This window comes from Martes martes (assembly GCF_963455335.1).
Source record: "Martes martes genome assembly, chromosome: 16".
Classification (NCBI taxonomy): domain Eukaryota; kingdom Metazoa; phylum Chordata; class Mammalia; order Carnivora; family Mustelidae; genus Martes; species Martes martes.
In genome coordinates this window covers 14547120-14563769 of record NC_137904.1, presented here as the reverse complement: position 1 = coordinate 14563769, position 16650 = coordinate 14547120, and the positions used below count along the sequence as shown (strand labels likewise).

The following is a 16650-nucleotide window of genomic DNA, read 5'->3' as shown; positions in this document are numbered from 1 at the left end:
ACTAAGTAAATAAATAAATAAATAAATAAAATAAAAAGTCCTTTCAGTTAGGGAAAGAAGGATTTATAATGGGATCCCACAAAAAACATCTAGGGAAAAGGATCTCAAGGACATGAATCAAACATGAATAATAGTTAGCTCTAGTATAGGAATAAGTTTTTTTTTTTTTCTGGAAGCTTTTCTCTAGTTTGCAATGTGTGTAAATTAAGTACATATTGATTTTGCTTTCCAGTCTTTATTTTTTTCAGTTATGTATACCAGAGAGAGCACAAGCAGGCAAAGTGGCAGACAGAGAGAGAGAGAGAAGCAGGCTCCCCACTGAGCAGAGAGCCTGATGCAGGATTCGATCCCAGGACCCTGGGAACATGACCTGAGCCAAAGGCAGCTGGTTAACTGACTGAGCCACCCGGGCATCCCAGCTTTCCAGTCTTTTATCCCTTTGTATTATGTTCTAAGAGAACCGTTCAGCTCATCTCCTTGCTTAGTAATTCATGTTTAACTGTATTTGTTCCAATAGTCAGCCACCCACTGGAGTTTATCTTAATGGACTATAACCTTATTCAACATTTGCTTTATTTTTGTAATTTAGTTTTGTGCTTATAAAACACCCCTAACATAAAATGTACCATCTTGAGCGTTTAAGTGTGTAGTCCAGTGAGATTAAGTACATTCACATTGTCATGCAACCATCACCACCATCTGTCTCCAGAGCTCTCTCTGTCTTGCAAAACTGAAACTCCATCCTTGTTACACAGTAATTTCCGAAGTCTTCCCCCCGCCCCCAGCCCCATCCCCTGGAAATCACCATTCTATTTTCTGCCTTTGTGGATTTGACAACTCGAAGTACTTCACACAGCATTTGTCCTGGGGTGGCTGGCTCGTTTCACTCAGGGCAATGTCCTCAAGTCTCATCCGTGCTCTAGCAGGTATCACAATGTCTCCCTTTTGAAGGCGGACCAGTGCTCTAACATATGTGTATACAGCATGTTGTCTGTCCATTCATCTGTTGATGGACGCTTGGGTCACTTCCATCCCTTGGTTATTGTGAATAATGCTGCTGTGAACATGAGAGTACAAGCATCTCTTCAGGTTTCTGCTTTTACTCCTTTGGGATAGGTACTCAGAAGCAGGATGGCTGGATCATAGGGTAGTTCTATTTGAATTTTTTGAGGAGTCGCCATATTGTTTTCCATAGGGGTTGCACCATTTTGTATTCCCACCAGCAGTGCCCAAGGGCACCAGTTTCTCCACAGCCTTGCCAATTCTTGTACCTTTCTTTTTTTTTTTTTAAATTATAAATGGGTGTGAGGTGATAATTATTTTTTCCCACCCTTCCCCCAGCTTGTTTTATTTTATTTTATTTTAAAGATTTTATTTGTTTATTTGAGAGAGAAAGAGACAGAGAAAGCACAAGCAGGGGTAGAGGCAGAGGGAGAGAGAGAAGCAGGCTCCCCACTGAGCTGGGAGTCCAACATGGGGCTCGACCCCAGGATCTGGAGATCATGACCTGAGCCAAAGGCAGATGCTTAGCCACCCAGGCACCCCTTTTATGTTTAATTAATGAAAACTCTCTTGTCTATCTCTGAGAAAAGTCCCTTTTCATTTGTTCACACTGTCACCTTAAGTATGTTCTTCTGTTGTACGTTTAGGATCCTACATTGGTGGTGCTGACGTTCTTCCCAGGTTAGGTGATTCTCAGTCATACCCTCACCTTGTGCCCTTTTTGGAAAGTTGTCAGCACAGCCTCGGAGGGGGAAAGATACGTTGTTGACATGTATGCTTTGATCTGATTTGATGGACTAGGGGAGAGGCACAGGATGGCCAGTAGCTGGTTTCAGGCAGCAAAGGGTTATTGACCGTCTTGGGTATTGCCAACAATCTGGAGTCCACTCCTGTGTCTCCCCAGATGCTATATTTGCCGCTCCTACCTGGAGACTGGCAGTTCCATCTCATAACCAGTACCTGGTCCAGTGTGGGGAAGGGTACAGGACATGGTAGACAGGACAGGACAAGGGTACCTGATCTAACAACCCTGTAAGAGGGAGCTTAATACCCCCTTCTGCTCCTGGGCAAGGAGGATGGCTGGACAAGGTCTTCTATCACTCACTTGCATATGTCTTATGATGTACTTTTCAAATCCAATCCCATATTCTGTTTACCTCCCAAAGTTTACTTAGAGTTTCAATCCACTGAGGAATTCTCTTCGTCTTTTCCAGGGCAGGTATAGATTTTTAAAGCTATCATATCTGTTATTTCTAGGAATCAGGAACCATGTACTACTTTTGCTTCTTTTTAGAAGAAAGAGGATAGAAGAGAAGAGAAGAGGATAGAAAGTATGTTAGTATACATTAGAACTTAGCACCTAGAAACAGATCATAGCTAATATCAGCATTTTAGTAAATGACAAAGTGATGTTACAAACCAGTGGACAAAGGGAAATTCTGTAATAAATCTCATAAATTTATTAAATAAATATGTAGTTTTCCAACTCTTTGGAATAAATTAAAATTATAGCCTAGCCTCAAACCATAGACAAGATCCCCTCTGCGGGGATATCATAATTGGAGGCAAGGCATGTAAACACATTTGGTAGGTGTTGGGCTCGGGTAGAAACAGACCAAACTGGAGGAGAGAGTTTGTGTGGGAATAGTGCTTGTGGAGAAGATCTCAAATGCTAGAATCAGGAGCCACTGAAGGATACTGCACAAAGTAACCATACGGAAATAGAATTTCAGGGAAATTAATCTGATAATATGTGTAAGGTGCACTGTAAGGAGAGAGTCTGCTAGAAAAGATGCGAGATGATCTAGTCTAGATCGGAATTGATGGTGCTTAATTTCTGGATATCCCAGAGACTTCCTAAAATCTGAAAGAAGGCACAACCAAATCCACACACGCACATTGCATGCAATTTCAGGGAATTAACAAATTAACAAATTAACAGAGCTCTGAAGACCAGCCTCTTCTTTGGGGAGAAAAATTTATTCCAAAAGAAGGATAGTACATAGAGAAGGGAAAATAACGTAGGGAAAAAAAAAACCAAAAAGGAGTAAAAAGATTATGTATTCAGAAAAAGTATATATCTCACCAGTTAGGAAGTTATGGCTTTGAGAGTGGTAAGCACCTGTCCTATTCAGCAGTTATGCTGATAATGAGCCATGTCTCTCACATAGCAGGCCATCAGATACTTATTGAAAAGGTTGAAGGGATGTGATGAATAATGCCTTTAATCTTTTTAACAGGAGGATCTGCCAATGATGAACTAAAAAGGGATGAGTAGGGAAATGAATGATGTCAGGTAGCACAATGATTTCTCCACATTCCATACTCAAAACTAATCATACCCCAAACTAATCATGCCCTTTACCAGCTCCTTTTAATGTTATTCTTTCTTGACTGGTAATGTCAATTTTATTCCTATCTTCATTTTATCTTTCCTTTCCTCAGATAACTTACCCCTCTTTTTTAGGAATTCTGATACAAGTTTTCATGGCCCCTTCTTTGGAGACAGTATCCCAAATCAGGCCTGACCCCTGAGCTTTTCTCCAGCCCAGTTTTCAAGTTGCATATCAGAAACATTGTTGATAATGTACTGGGACTTTTAAGATTCAGACTGTTTAAAATTAAACTAATCATTTTTCCCCAGACTTCTTTGTCAGCATCGTTATAACTTAACTCTAATGCATGCTCTCAAAACCCTGGATTTTCAAGTTTCTGGATTAGTGGGACTTAAATTTTGGAGGCCTTGGCCCCCTTTGGGAATCTGGCAAGGGCTATGGACCCACTCCCAAGAAAAATTACGTAAGTACATAGTACAAGTGTATAGTTACAGATAACAGGGAGTTCTTAAGTTTCCTACAGCATAACTGAAGATCCCAACAAGACCCTTTGATAGTTTGTCCATATTTCTCTCCTCCCTTTTATCACTAGATTCTTTCAGTTCTTTTTTTTTTTTAATTTCTTTTCAGCGTAACAGTATTCATTGTTTTTGCACCACACCCAGTGCTCCATGCAATACGTGCCCTCCTTAATACCCACCACCTGGCTCCCCCCACCTCCCACCCCCTGCCCCTTCAAAACCCTCAGGTTGTTTTTCAGAGTCCATAGTCTCTCATGGTTCACCTCCCCTTCCAATTTCCCTCAATTCCCTTCTCCTCTCCATCTCCCCATGTCCTCCATGTTATTTGTTATGCTCCACAAATAAGTGAAACCATATGATACTTGACTCTCTCTGCTTGACTTATTTCACTCAGCATAATCTCTTCCAGTCCCGTCCATGTTGCTACAAAAGTTGGGTATTCGTCCTTTCTGATGGAGGCATAATACTCCATAGTGTATATGGACCACATCTTCCTTATCCATTTGTCCATTGAAGGGCGTCTTGGTTCTTTCCACAGTTTGGCGACCGTGGCCATTGCTGCTATAAACATTGGGGTACGGATAGTCCTTCTTTTCACTACATCTGTATCTTTGGGGTAAATACCCAGTAGTGCAATTGCAGGGTCATAGGGAAGCTCTATTTTTAATTTCTTGAGGAATCTCCACACTGTTCTCCAAAGTGGCTGCACCAACTTGCATTCCCACCAACAGTGTAAGAGGGTTCCCCTTTCTCCACATCCTCTCCAACACACGTTGTTTCCTGTCTTGCTAATTTTGGCCATTCTAACTAGAGGCAACCCACGGAATGGGAGAAGATATTTGCAAATGACAGACAAAAGGTTGATATCCAGGATCTATAAAGAACTTCTCAAACTCAACACACACAAAACAGATAATCATATCAAAAAATAGGCAGAAGATATGAACAGACACTTCTCCAATGAAGACATACAAATGGCTATCAGACACATGAAAAAATGTTCATCATCACTAGCCATTAGGGAGATTCAAATTAAAACCACATTGAGATACCTCTTTCAGTTCTTTTTGTTCAAAATGTTTTTCATTTTTTCTCATTTCCATTTCTCGTGCCTTTATCCAACTCAATCTAAGTCAGAATAACTTAAGGTTTAGAGCACTTGAAACATGCTTCAGAATGGCTGATTTTAATGACGGGATATCTCTATAAACTCTTTCCACCTGTTGCACTAAGATCTATGGTATTGAAATACAAAATAAGTGATGATTCTTATTTACTATTGATGTGACATGTAGAAGATGGAAGTTATTTGATGGACAGCTTGGAAAACAACTCATTGCAATCACAATATTTTGACTGAATTTACCAGTAAAGCCATCTGGGTCTGGAGGGTTTTTCTTAAGGGGGCAAGCTCTTAATGCAACTTATTCAGTCATATAACACTATTCAGGTTTATATTTCTTGTATTAATTTTGAGAGTTGTAGCTTTTAAGAAGTTTTCTATTTTATCCAAAAGTTGACAAATACATTGGCACAAAATTATTAATGATAGTCTCCTAAAATCCTTCTTAATCCTTTAATATACTGTTAGGTCTACAGTTATAATCCATCTTTTTGTTCTTGATATTGGTAAAATTTATTCTTTCTTTTTTTGATGAGTCTAGATAGGGATTTGTCAATTGTGTTGATCTTTGCAAAGAAACACCTTGTGGCTCTGAGTTTTCTCTGCTACTTGTCTACTTTCTATTTTGAAGACTTCCGCTCTAATACTTACTATTCTCTTCCTTCTACTTACCTTGGACATACTTCTTTTTTAGCTTATTAGGTAGAATCTTAGGTCACTGATTTTAAATCTTTCTTCCTGTCTAGGGGCACCTGGGTGGCTCAGTCAGTTAAGCATCTGCCTTCGACTCAGGTCATGATCCCAGGGTCCTGGGGTCGAGCCCTGCATCGGGCTCCCTGCATCTCTCTCTCCCACTCCCCCTGCTTTTATTCCCTCTCTCACCATCTCTCTCTCTGTGTCAAATAAATAAAATCTTAAAAAAAAAAGAAGTATATTGCCAAATATTTTCCTTAAATATCATGTTGCTTTTGATTTCTAACTAATTCCAGTGTGATCAGAGAACTACTATATATGAGTTTAATCTTTTAAAAAAAAAATGTATTGAAACTTGTTTTATGGCCTAGTATATCTTGGTGAATACTAAGTGAACCTTAAAAGAATGGAAAATTTAAAATTATTGAACACAGTGCTCTATAATTATCAGTTAAATCAAGATGACTGGTAATTGTTCCAAATCGCAATGTCATCAGTAATTTTTTAAAAAATCTAGTTCTACCAAATATTGAGAGAGGAATCATAAAATCTCCTACTATGATTTTGAAATTGTCTATTTATCCATTTCATTCTGTCAGTTTTTGCTTCATTTGTTTGAGGATTTTATGAGATGGCTGTCCATTTATAATTGCCAGGTCCTCTAATGATTTGTCCCTTGTATAATTATGAAATATTCCTTCTTTATCTTGAATAGTACTCTTTGATTTGAAGTCTCTTCTATCTGGTATTGTATAGTCAATCTAGCTTTCTTAAGCTTATTGTTTGTATGCTCTATTTTTCCCCATTTATTTACTTCCAACCAATCTGAGTCTTTATATATAAAGTGTTTCTCTAGGAGACACTGTATGACTGCATATTTAATTTTTATTGCCTTTGATAATCTTTGCCTTTTAATTTGAAGGTTTAGACCATTAAAATTTAATGTAATTATTTTTTTAAAGATTTTATTTATTTATTTGACAGAGAGGTCACAAGTAGACAGAGAGGCAGGCAGAGTGAGGGGGGGAAGCAGGCTCCCCGCCAAGCAGAAAGCCCAATGTGAGGCTCTATCCCAGGACCCTGAGATCATGACCTGAGCCGAAGGCAGAGGCTTAACCCACGGAACCACCCAGGCACCCCAATTTAATGTAATTATTAATGTTTTTAGACTTCTGCCATTTTAATATTTGTTTTCTGCTTCTCCCTCTACTTTTTGCTTCTATAGTCCCTACTTTATGCATTCTTTCATATTGTTTTATATTGAATATTTTTTAGTATTCCATTTTAATTTATTGGGTTTTTTTTTTTTAGCTGTTCCTCTTTGTATTTTTTTAAAGTATGCTCTACACCCAACACAGGGCTTGAACTCACAACCCTGAGATCAAGAGTCAGATGCTTAACTGACTGAGTCATCCAGGCACTCCTTCTCTTTGTATTTATAGTAGGTGTTCTTCATTAATCTTTTGCAGTCTACCTATATGAGTATTATACCATTACATGTAAAGTGTAGAAATCTTTATGTTATGGTTTCAATCTGTATTATATCTACATGTGTTAGAAACATCACAAGCCACAATATTATAATTTTTCTCTAAACAGTTACATACATTCTTTTAAAACTTAAGAAAAAGAAATATCTTTAGTATTTATCAAAGTTACTTATTTAGTCATAAGGTTAGTATTTATTACTTACTTTGGTTGTAAGTAAGTTTAATATTTATCATAGTTATGATTCCTGAGCACCTGGGTGGCTCAGTTCATTAAGTGTCTGCCTTTGGCTCAGGTCACGATCCTAGGGTCCTGAGATTGAGTCCCACACCAGGCTCCTTGCTCAGTGGGGAGCCTGCTTCTCCCTCTCCCTCTGCCTGCTGCTCCCCCATTTGTGTGCTCTATTTCTCTGACAAATAAATAAATAAAATATTTTTTAAATAGTTATGATTTCTGATACTCTTTAGTCATTCCTGAATATCCAGGATTCTTTCTGCTCTCATTTCCATTCAACCTGAAGATTTCCTTAAGCATTTCTTAGAGTAAAATCTGCTAGCAACAAATTATCTCACTTTCTCGTTCCCTGAACATATCTTTATTTTATCTTTGTTTCTAAAGGACATTTCCTATGAAGTGTTGACTTTTGTTTTCTGTTTTGCATTTTGTTTTTGTTTTATCTTTTGGCTTCCATGCTTTCTGATTGGGAATCAGTGTTTCCCTTTATATAATATGTTGTTTTCCCCTGGATACTTTCAGAATTTACTCTTTATCCTTGGGTTAGTCATTAGATTACAATGTATCTAAGTGTGGCTTTCTGTGAATATGTCTGGTTGGGTTTGTTGACCTTTTGAAATCTGTGAATTTATCTATTTCACGAAATTTGGGAAGTTTGGGGCCATTATTTATTTCTCTGCTCTCTTTCTGGGACTATAATTAGCTGACATTAGACTTTGTAATATTGTGGCACAGGTCCGTGAGGCTCTCTGTGTGTCCATTTTTTCCCATCATTTTCCTCTATCTTCTTAATTTTGATCTACCTTCAAGTTTATTGATTCATTCCCTCTAATATTTATTCTTTTGGGGGCTTAAACTCACAACTGTGTGGCCGGACCCAAGATCAAGAGTCAGACCCTCAGCCAACTGAGGCACCCAGGTGCCCCTGATATTTTTTCTTTTATTAATTTTTTTCCTTATTTATTTATTTATTATCTTTTTCTTTTTTATTAATTTTTTTCCTTTTATTAACTTCATTCCTGGATTTTTTTTTAATTTCAGTTACTCTACCATTTTGTCTTCTTTTTATATGTCTGTTTTACTGCTGAGATTTTGTATCATTCCATTTATTTCAAGCATGTTTTCTTTTACTTCATCAAACATAGTTGAAAATAACTACTTTAGGGGTGGCTGGGTAGGTCAATTAGTTAAGTGTCTGACTCTTGATTTCAGGTCAAGTCATGATCTCAGGGCTGTGACATGAGGCCCTGAGCTGGGCTCCGTGCTGGATGTGGAGCCTGCATAAGATTCCCTCTCCCTCTCCCTTGCCCCTCCCTCCCCAAAAAAAGAAAAAAGAAGAAGGAGAGGGAGAAGGGGGAGAGGGGAAGGAAAGAAGAAAGAAAATAACTACTTTAAAGTACTAGTATGATAATTCCAACATCTGGGTCATCTCAAGGTTAGCATTAGTTAATTGTCTTTCCTATTTCAAATGGGTCACATTTTCCTGGTTCTTCCTGGTTCTTTGTGTGTAAAGTAATTTTGGATTGTATCCTAGACATTCTGTCTTGTGTTATGTAAACTCTGAGTTCTTTTACAATCCTCTGGAGAATGCTGGTTTTGTTTTGTTTTGTTTTGTTTTGTTTTAGTACACAGTCCAGGTAGATCCAAACATTAAGTCCTTTTTTGTCTATGTGCGCAGAGGTTCAAATTTCAGTTTAATTTTAAATTTTTGCTGTGCTGCTTTGAGCCTGCCCCATGGAAACATCATGAAGGGATCAACCTGAAACTTGTGTGAGTTCATACCCGTGGTTAGGGGATCCCTTCCTTCTCCAGCTCTTTTCCCTACATGACATCCCCTTCAATCTATGATGGTCAGCTGTGGTTGTCCAGGCACCTTTCTCTGCTTTCTCTGGCCAGAAGGATGAGCATGTTTTCTATTAGAGTTTTATTTGCCAGGGACCTGCCACTTTATGACTCCAGGTCACCCTCAGTTTTCCCCCAAACAGGAAACTCACCCCATGCAAATCACTTCTCCAAGTTTCAACTCCAAGTTTCAACAAGGTGCCTGATTCTGTTTCCTGTTCATAATGCTCAGGTAGTTATATCTCATATTTTGTTCAGAGTTTACAGGTTTTATTAGTGGGAGGGCCCTTCTGAAGGAGGGCTTACATAACAAACTCTCATACCATTTTCATTTATTTTTGTCTTCTTTATTGTCCAGTCCTAACTTGGAGGAAAATGAGGGTATCGTGAAGCACAGTCTAGCAACCAAACGTAGTTAAAAGCAATTCAGCAACACTGATGTCTCTTGAAGAAGATTGATGAGCGTCCAATTTGAAACCATGGCACCACTTTAAAAGATTATCTTTCCCCATTGCTCTTCCAGTATTGTGACTGCATTTGCTCTGAGGCCTCTCTCCGAGATACTAAATCACCTTGAAAGTCAGCCCACAGAGCCTTCCTATTTTTCTCCTCTTCTCTCCATTCTAATTTTCTCTTTTTAAAGGTAGTTCCTTGTTCTCTCTTTTCCTTACAAATTATTTAGACCAGTCCCCCTTTTTGTAAATGTTTGCTCTTTCTGTCCTTATTCTGAGCAATTTAAATGCTGGATCCAAGATGGTAAACTTAGAATCTCCCTGAGAAGGGCGCCTGGGTGGCTCAGTCAGTTGAGCATCCAATTCTTGATTAGGTTATGGTCTCGGGGTTGTGAGATCGAGCCCCACATCAGGCTCTGCAGGGAGTCTGCTTAAGATTCTTTCCCTCTCCCTCTGCCCCTCCCCCAGCCCACCTGTGTGCTCTCTCTCACTCTCTCTCTCAAATAAATAAATGAATTGAGGAAGAAGAATCTCCCCGAGGAAATGGAATATCCATGAGGGAGAGGCTAAGTGTCCAAAGATAGAATTTTTAGGGGGAGAGTAGAGAGGGAATAGGAGAAAATCACAAATGCTGCATTCCTGATTTTAAGTATAGTTTTTTAAAACTATTTGTATGTATATGATATATATAATCTATTTGTGCTATGGATAGCAACAAAGTTTTAAAATATAAAGTTCAAAGAATTCACAGTATTTTAACTTTTCTAAGCAAACCTGATTCCAGTAGTACATCTTTGAAATTCCAAATGGGTTCCAGAGGCTCATAATACCCCTGCTTATTGATGAATTATTTTGTGCCAGGCACTGCACTAAGTGACTTGCGTACATTGCTTATCAAACCTCAAAGCAGGCATTGTTCTCATTTCCATTTACAGATAAGCAACTTGCTCAGGGTTGTCCACCTTTTGAAGGGGCTAGAAATGAGATTTGAACCCACATGAGACTCCGAAGCCTATCGCTTTCTTCATTCTCTCTCCCTTTTGAAAGGGCAGGTGAATTCCCAGCAGAATCAGCTGATGTGTATCTGCGAAGTGGTTAATAGGGAGACAGGGAGCATAGTCCTGTGGGAACAACATTCACTTCAGAAGAGGAGAGGAGTGTTCCCAGTTCTGGTTTGTTACAGTCTTCCTGCAAATCCCTGCAACCCCCTCAGGGTCTCTCCTCTTTTCTTTCTCTACGTCTGTAACAGAAATACAAACGTAGCTCCTGAAGAAGTTCAGGACTGTTCTAAAAATAAAATGAGGGGTGCCTGGACGACTCAGTTCATTGAAGCATCTGGCTCTTGATTTTGACTCCGATCATGATCTCATGGGTCTTGAGATCGAGCCCCAAGTCAGGCTCCTCATTGAGTGTGGGGCCTGCTTGAGATTCTTTCTCCTCCTCCCCTGCCCCACCCCCCTTGCACAAGCACTCACTCTCTCTAAATGAACAAATAAATAATCCTTTAAAAAAATAAGAATAAATGAGAAGAGCTGGCAAAAATTCTGATGTAAATATAAACAACTACAGTCTTACGCAGCCCAACTTACAAACTAACATTTTCTTTTCTAAGTTTTGCAGTTACGACTTCAGCAGAGGAGGACCCAGGAACAGCTGGCCGGCCAAGGCGTAACACCACGTGAGTAGCTGTGTCTCTTGTTCACCGATCTGTTACAGGGGACCGTGCAATTTGGGAGCTGGAAAGCACCTCTGGGGTCACTGAGCCTAATCGTATGGATGGGTCTCCCCCAAGATCCTCGTAGACTCATTGTCAGCAGAAACCCCAGACCTTGGATGCTTTGCCCCGGACTCTATCCACCTGCAGGGGCTTCCCTTTCGGGATGTAGGTTGTAGCTGAAATGCCCACTGGTGGATTTGTTTTTGGAGTAAACACAATCCACTGTGGGCATCCCTTCTCTTCCTTTTAGAATGTCACCCCTGTACTTCCAGAAGCATCAGTCACACGTCCATCCTCTTACCTCCTTGGTTCCCATTCTCTTTGGGGCACTTGAGTCCACAATTAATTGAATGCTGTCGAGTGCTTCCTTTCTGGGACACTGAGAACCAATGGCTTTCTAGCATCAGTGGTATAATATTGAATCACAGGCCATAATTGGGGTCAAAGAAGAAGGATTATCATATCTTTTAGTAGATAGATTTAAAATTTCCTACCAAGTTAGGGATTAAATCTAACTTTTGATTATCCATAGGACCAGAAGGAAGGGGGCCTGAATGAATGAAGTCACAGTTCAAGCTCCTGTGGGTCATACCTTTTAACTTCCTTCCCCAACAAAATTTAGAAATCAAAACCCATAATGATTTCTTGCAGAAATCTAGATTCATCATGACTCTTACTTCAGAGTCTGGCAGGCAACAGGCAGACAGTTTGGCCCAGTCAAATGTCCCGCCTGTGGTTAGTAATAAATATTGGAGCCCCATGACCCAAGGTCTACAATTTTAAGTGTAGTCCATGCCCCAGAGCCAGAACAGAACTGAGAATGTTTCAAGCCTTTTCCTTTATAATTCAAAAATAGCTCTTTGTTCATGGCTAAGCCCTCCAAACAGTAAACAGCAGGTGACTTTAATAGTAGAACCACTCAACCTGCAATTTAAAGGCTGCATACACAGTATGTACAATGGCGGTGAGAACCCACACGATCATGCCTCGGTGGTCTGTTTCATCTCAGCCCACTAGCGGAGGTGCTAAAAACACAGGAGAGAACAAAGGTCTGTCAACTTCCGGTCAGATAAGTACATTGTCACTCAAAGCTGAGCAGGCCAGTCTTTTTCAGGATCCTGTTACATGCGTGTAGAATCTGACCTGATTAAGCATCACCTAGAAGAATTGTTCACTAAGTAGAAGATTGTAGGTCCAGCAAGATCCTCTCAGAGGGCCATAGTCTGTGCCCACATCCTCAAGTCTCTGAGGAGCACCTGTAGTTGGGCACTATTAGAATCATCTATTCCCCCACTGGGGTTTCTTTCCTTTGATTCTGGAAAGGCACATGGAGTAGAGAGACCCAATCCCTCTCAGTCAGCCCAGGCTGCTCACAACTGACAAAGCTTGACTTGTGTGCCTAAGTACTCTGAACCTGGCTCTTGCAGCTAGCATTTGGATGAGATTAAACTCCTTTATTCCTCGTTCCTTTTTTTGAGGTTTATGGGGTTAAATCTCTGAGAATCCGTAAAAACACCTAGGAAAACTAGGAATGAACCCTAGGGTATATTTTAAAAATAACACCTCTATGTGCATTTTGTAAATTCAATGTCTGTTTGTGGAGCAGGGTCTAATGGGGGGTGGGGGGAATATTATATTTTGTCCTCCGGGATTTCCAGAATCAAATAGTGTACCTATTAACGAAGCCCTGCTTGACAGAAATTTTGCATCCTTAGACCATTGAACCATTAAGATAATTACTGGGGAATAAAGTCCTATGAGAACAAAATGATTTTTTTTTCTTTTTAATTCGGCAAAATGATAAAGGTTAATTAAGTGTCATCCATTTTCCCTAGTCTTCAGCTAGCTCCTCTCAACTAGGCTTCCTGAGGGTGTAGATTCTGCCGTGGAAAAATACTGAAGCTGCTGTGGGCACACAAGGCATGCCCAGCCCGGACAGACCTCAGCAACTTAGTTCTTCTCAGGAAATTAGATGAGAGATGCTTCTTCCCCCTGCAGAGATTAAACATGCCTTCTAAATGCAGTGCAGAGCATGTGTCAAGGCAAGCAATCAGGGGAAGGAAAGGAGAGCCAGCAGACTTGGGGTCCTATAGATCCAATCAAATGCAACAAATTTTGTTACGAACCAGACTAGACAGAGGGTAGCGTGCTGGGCCCCATAGAGGCAACCGTGAGCAAGACAGTCCCTTGAATGGACTCAAAATTTTAGGGGGAGAGGTGATAGGAAACACACAGAAGTGTAATTCAAGGTAGAATTTTTAACATAGTTATGAATACAAGCTCACTTTATCCATAAAATTTGAAATAACTGCAATCCTCCGCCCCCCCCCCAGATTTGAAAGTTTGTCATAAATCACCTTAATGGAAGGCTGATGGCCAAGCAAAGTGTTCCTTGTCTCTGTGTTATTATCGCATAGCATCACTGTTTTTTAACCAGTCTGCAGAAACACTGCTATCCTTTGGCAGAATTCATCTTGAGTTTTACGTTAGATTAAATCTCAAAGGCGTTGTCACTCCTATTTGTGGCAGAGCTGGGACGAGAACCTGCAGAGGCATTGCGCCCCACGTAGAGCTCTTTTTTCAGAGATGCCAAAGGAATTGCTTGGACTTTAAAAGCAATTCCTTAGGTTTCCCTCAAGCATTTTGTGTCCCAAAAATTCAGTTGGAATCTGGGGAAATTAAAAATATATGTAGGTGGAAATGCCAAGAAAAACCTGATGGTTTTAACAAAATGGCGTTAGATTTTCTGTCCTCATCTGTGCCTCACCATGACCAAGAGTGAAGGAAAAGTTCTGCTGCTTTAGCCTCATGGTAGATCTTACGTCACTTGCACATCAAATTGATGATGAAAGAATAAGGTTTCTCTCCCTCCTGACTCCGATGAAATAAACCATGTGTAAATTTCTGTTGACTAGTGGAACTAGTCTCAGTGGATTGAATTTAACTCCTTCCTTCTACTTGGTCATGTATCCTGCAGGTTTTAAAGTTACTGACGAGTAACAAACAGTCCACCACAACCAAAATTCACCCCCCTTAATTACTTCCCTTTGGCATTTATTTATTTCTCACTTATGTCCATTATGGGTCTGGGATCTCCCCTTTCAAGTGCTTTGAATGAACATAAACTCATTGTTCGTTGAACTTAGTCAAGAACGGCAGAGCTCCAAGGCCAGCACAGTGGCCCCAGAGCAACTCAATAGTGGAAAGACGTTTTTCAGACCAGGAGCATGGGCCCTGGCCAGATTCTAAGATTGTTTTCACATTTATAATACCACTATAGAATTCACATTGTCAGAATAGTCATGAAATATCAGTGAAATACCCTCTCATAATTAGCTTAGAAATATTACTTTAAGAAACTATTGCTTGGACTTGTCTCCAGAATCCCACCTCCGAATCTCTAAATGGAGAGTTCAAGTTTCCTTCTCTGCCACCACCAGCCAGGATTCAAAGGGAGCACTTCCCTGCCCCTCCCTTGTGGGGTCAAGACTGCAAAAGACATCTGTGTTCTCTGTTTTTCTCCTGGCTTTAGGACAGAACCAGCCTCCTTCCCTGTTGACTTGTGGGGCTTGGATCTATTCACCATTTCTCCTGCAGATTTTCTCCACCACAGTTCTTTTCCTTGGGCATCCCTCTCCTGGTGGAATCCAAAACACCACTTTATTCCAACCCCTTGGGAAGCCTCAGTGCCGATGGATAATGAGCTCTGTGGAGTAGCGATTCAGTGGTATTCTGACCATGTGCTGTGAGGAAGGCCCTAGGGGACGCACAGGAGTCAGACGTGAGTTCCGTTTCAGATGCTTACTGTCTGGAAGGGGCCCCAGATCACCCCTGCTTGATTGTTCCGAGCAGCGATTTTAGAAAACATCACACCACTGCATGGGACTGAGTCTCCGAGGGGACCAAAGGAAGGAACTACTTCCTCTTTCCCTCTCCCTCTGCTAGTAAAGTGGGGTTAATCTGTAAAAACCCAGGGGAGAGAGAGAGGAGGAAACAGGTAGCTTGTGGTCCTGGAATATGAGAACAAGAGAAGTGCAGTAGACCGGGGGCCCAGAGAAGCTGCGGCATCTCCACGGAAACTTCCAGAAAGCCGCCACTGGCCAGAATGAACCATCCGGGTGGCTTGTGTCCATGATCTGATCAGTGTAAATGAATGGAAAGCTACGATGAGCTGTCTATGAACGGTGCCACCTTATTTGTTTTGCAGACTAATCCCAGCCACAGCAAAGCCTTGGTAAATCCCCGAGTTCTCTGTGGTACCTCTCCTGAGTAGCAGCAAGAATGACTGGGCACACTCCTCCACCCACACCACATGCAGCTTCATGATAGTTTTGAGAAGTCGACCATGCAAAGTCTTCCCTCCTCTTCTCTGTGCATCCATCTGACTTGGCTTCTTCCTCCAGCACCCGGCGCACAACTCTTGGCTGTTTGAGCAGCACATGGCACGAGGGTTTTAATCTGTCTGCCTCCTCCCTCCCTGTCTAACCTCTCAAGTTCAGAGACAGGCCAAGGCACTCTGGATTTCCATGGCGAGCCCATACTGGTTGGCCGCGGGGGGAGCGGGGGGTGTCCAAAATCCTAAATGTTGTCTTTCTCCTCCTTCTGTCCTCGGGTTCCTCATGCCCTAGAAACTAGGAAGACAGTGACAACACGCATACTTTTGGAGTCTCCATAGAAATCCCGGAGTGTTCACATATGAACCTCTCCCAAGTGTGCAGCCAGGTCTGAGACACAACAAAGCTAAGTTCTTCAGACTCCTGGGACTGTCCTCTGGGTACTTAGTAAGCAGTTAGTCGACGGCCTAAGAGAGAACGTCATTTCCCAAAGCAGAGCACATCTCATCTGCTTGGAAGAAAACCGTTCACCATCTAGTTTGTCTTTCTAAGTGAGACAGAAGACCAACATTACTAAGCCCGCTGTACAGGTGGGAGACTCTCGCACGTGTTTGAGGAGACAAAGGATGGACAGAGCCAAGATGGTAGTTCCCAAATGTTTAGTCACCCAAGACGGTTTTCATTATACTCCACGCTGCCACGGGTCCTTTGTGTTTTAAACTGTTTTGTCTTCCACCCACTCCCCAAAGAACCCCCCATTCATGAATGAGGAATCCATATATCCATTTCTTATTAATTAATGGCATTTAAACTGAACAGTCCATGCTTTTTGGTGAGACAGCCATCATGAAGGCACACTGTTATGGTCCTAGGCAGCCACAAGGAAAAGGGACTATTCCATTAGACTT

General features: G+C 41.0%; 1 protein-coding gene across 1 annotated transcript in view; it reads left to right on the top strand.

The window, feature by feature from the left end:
- The window catches only part of MYOCD (myocardin), a 98314-nt gene that overhangs the window by 29936 nt on the left and 51728 nt on the right, over positions 1-16650 (top strand). Inside the window, exon 2 of the mRNA XM_080826955.1 lies at positions 11304-11369. Within this exon, the coding sequence (XP_080683081.1) occupies positions 11304-11369 (66 nt within the window). The remainder of the gene's footprint in view (positions 1-11303; positions 11370-16650) is intronic.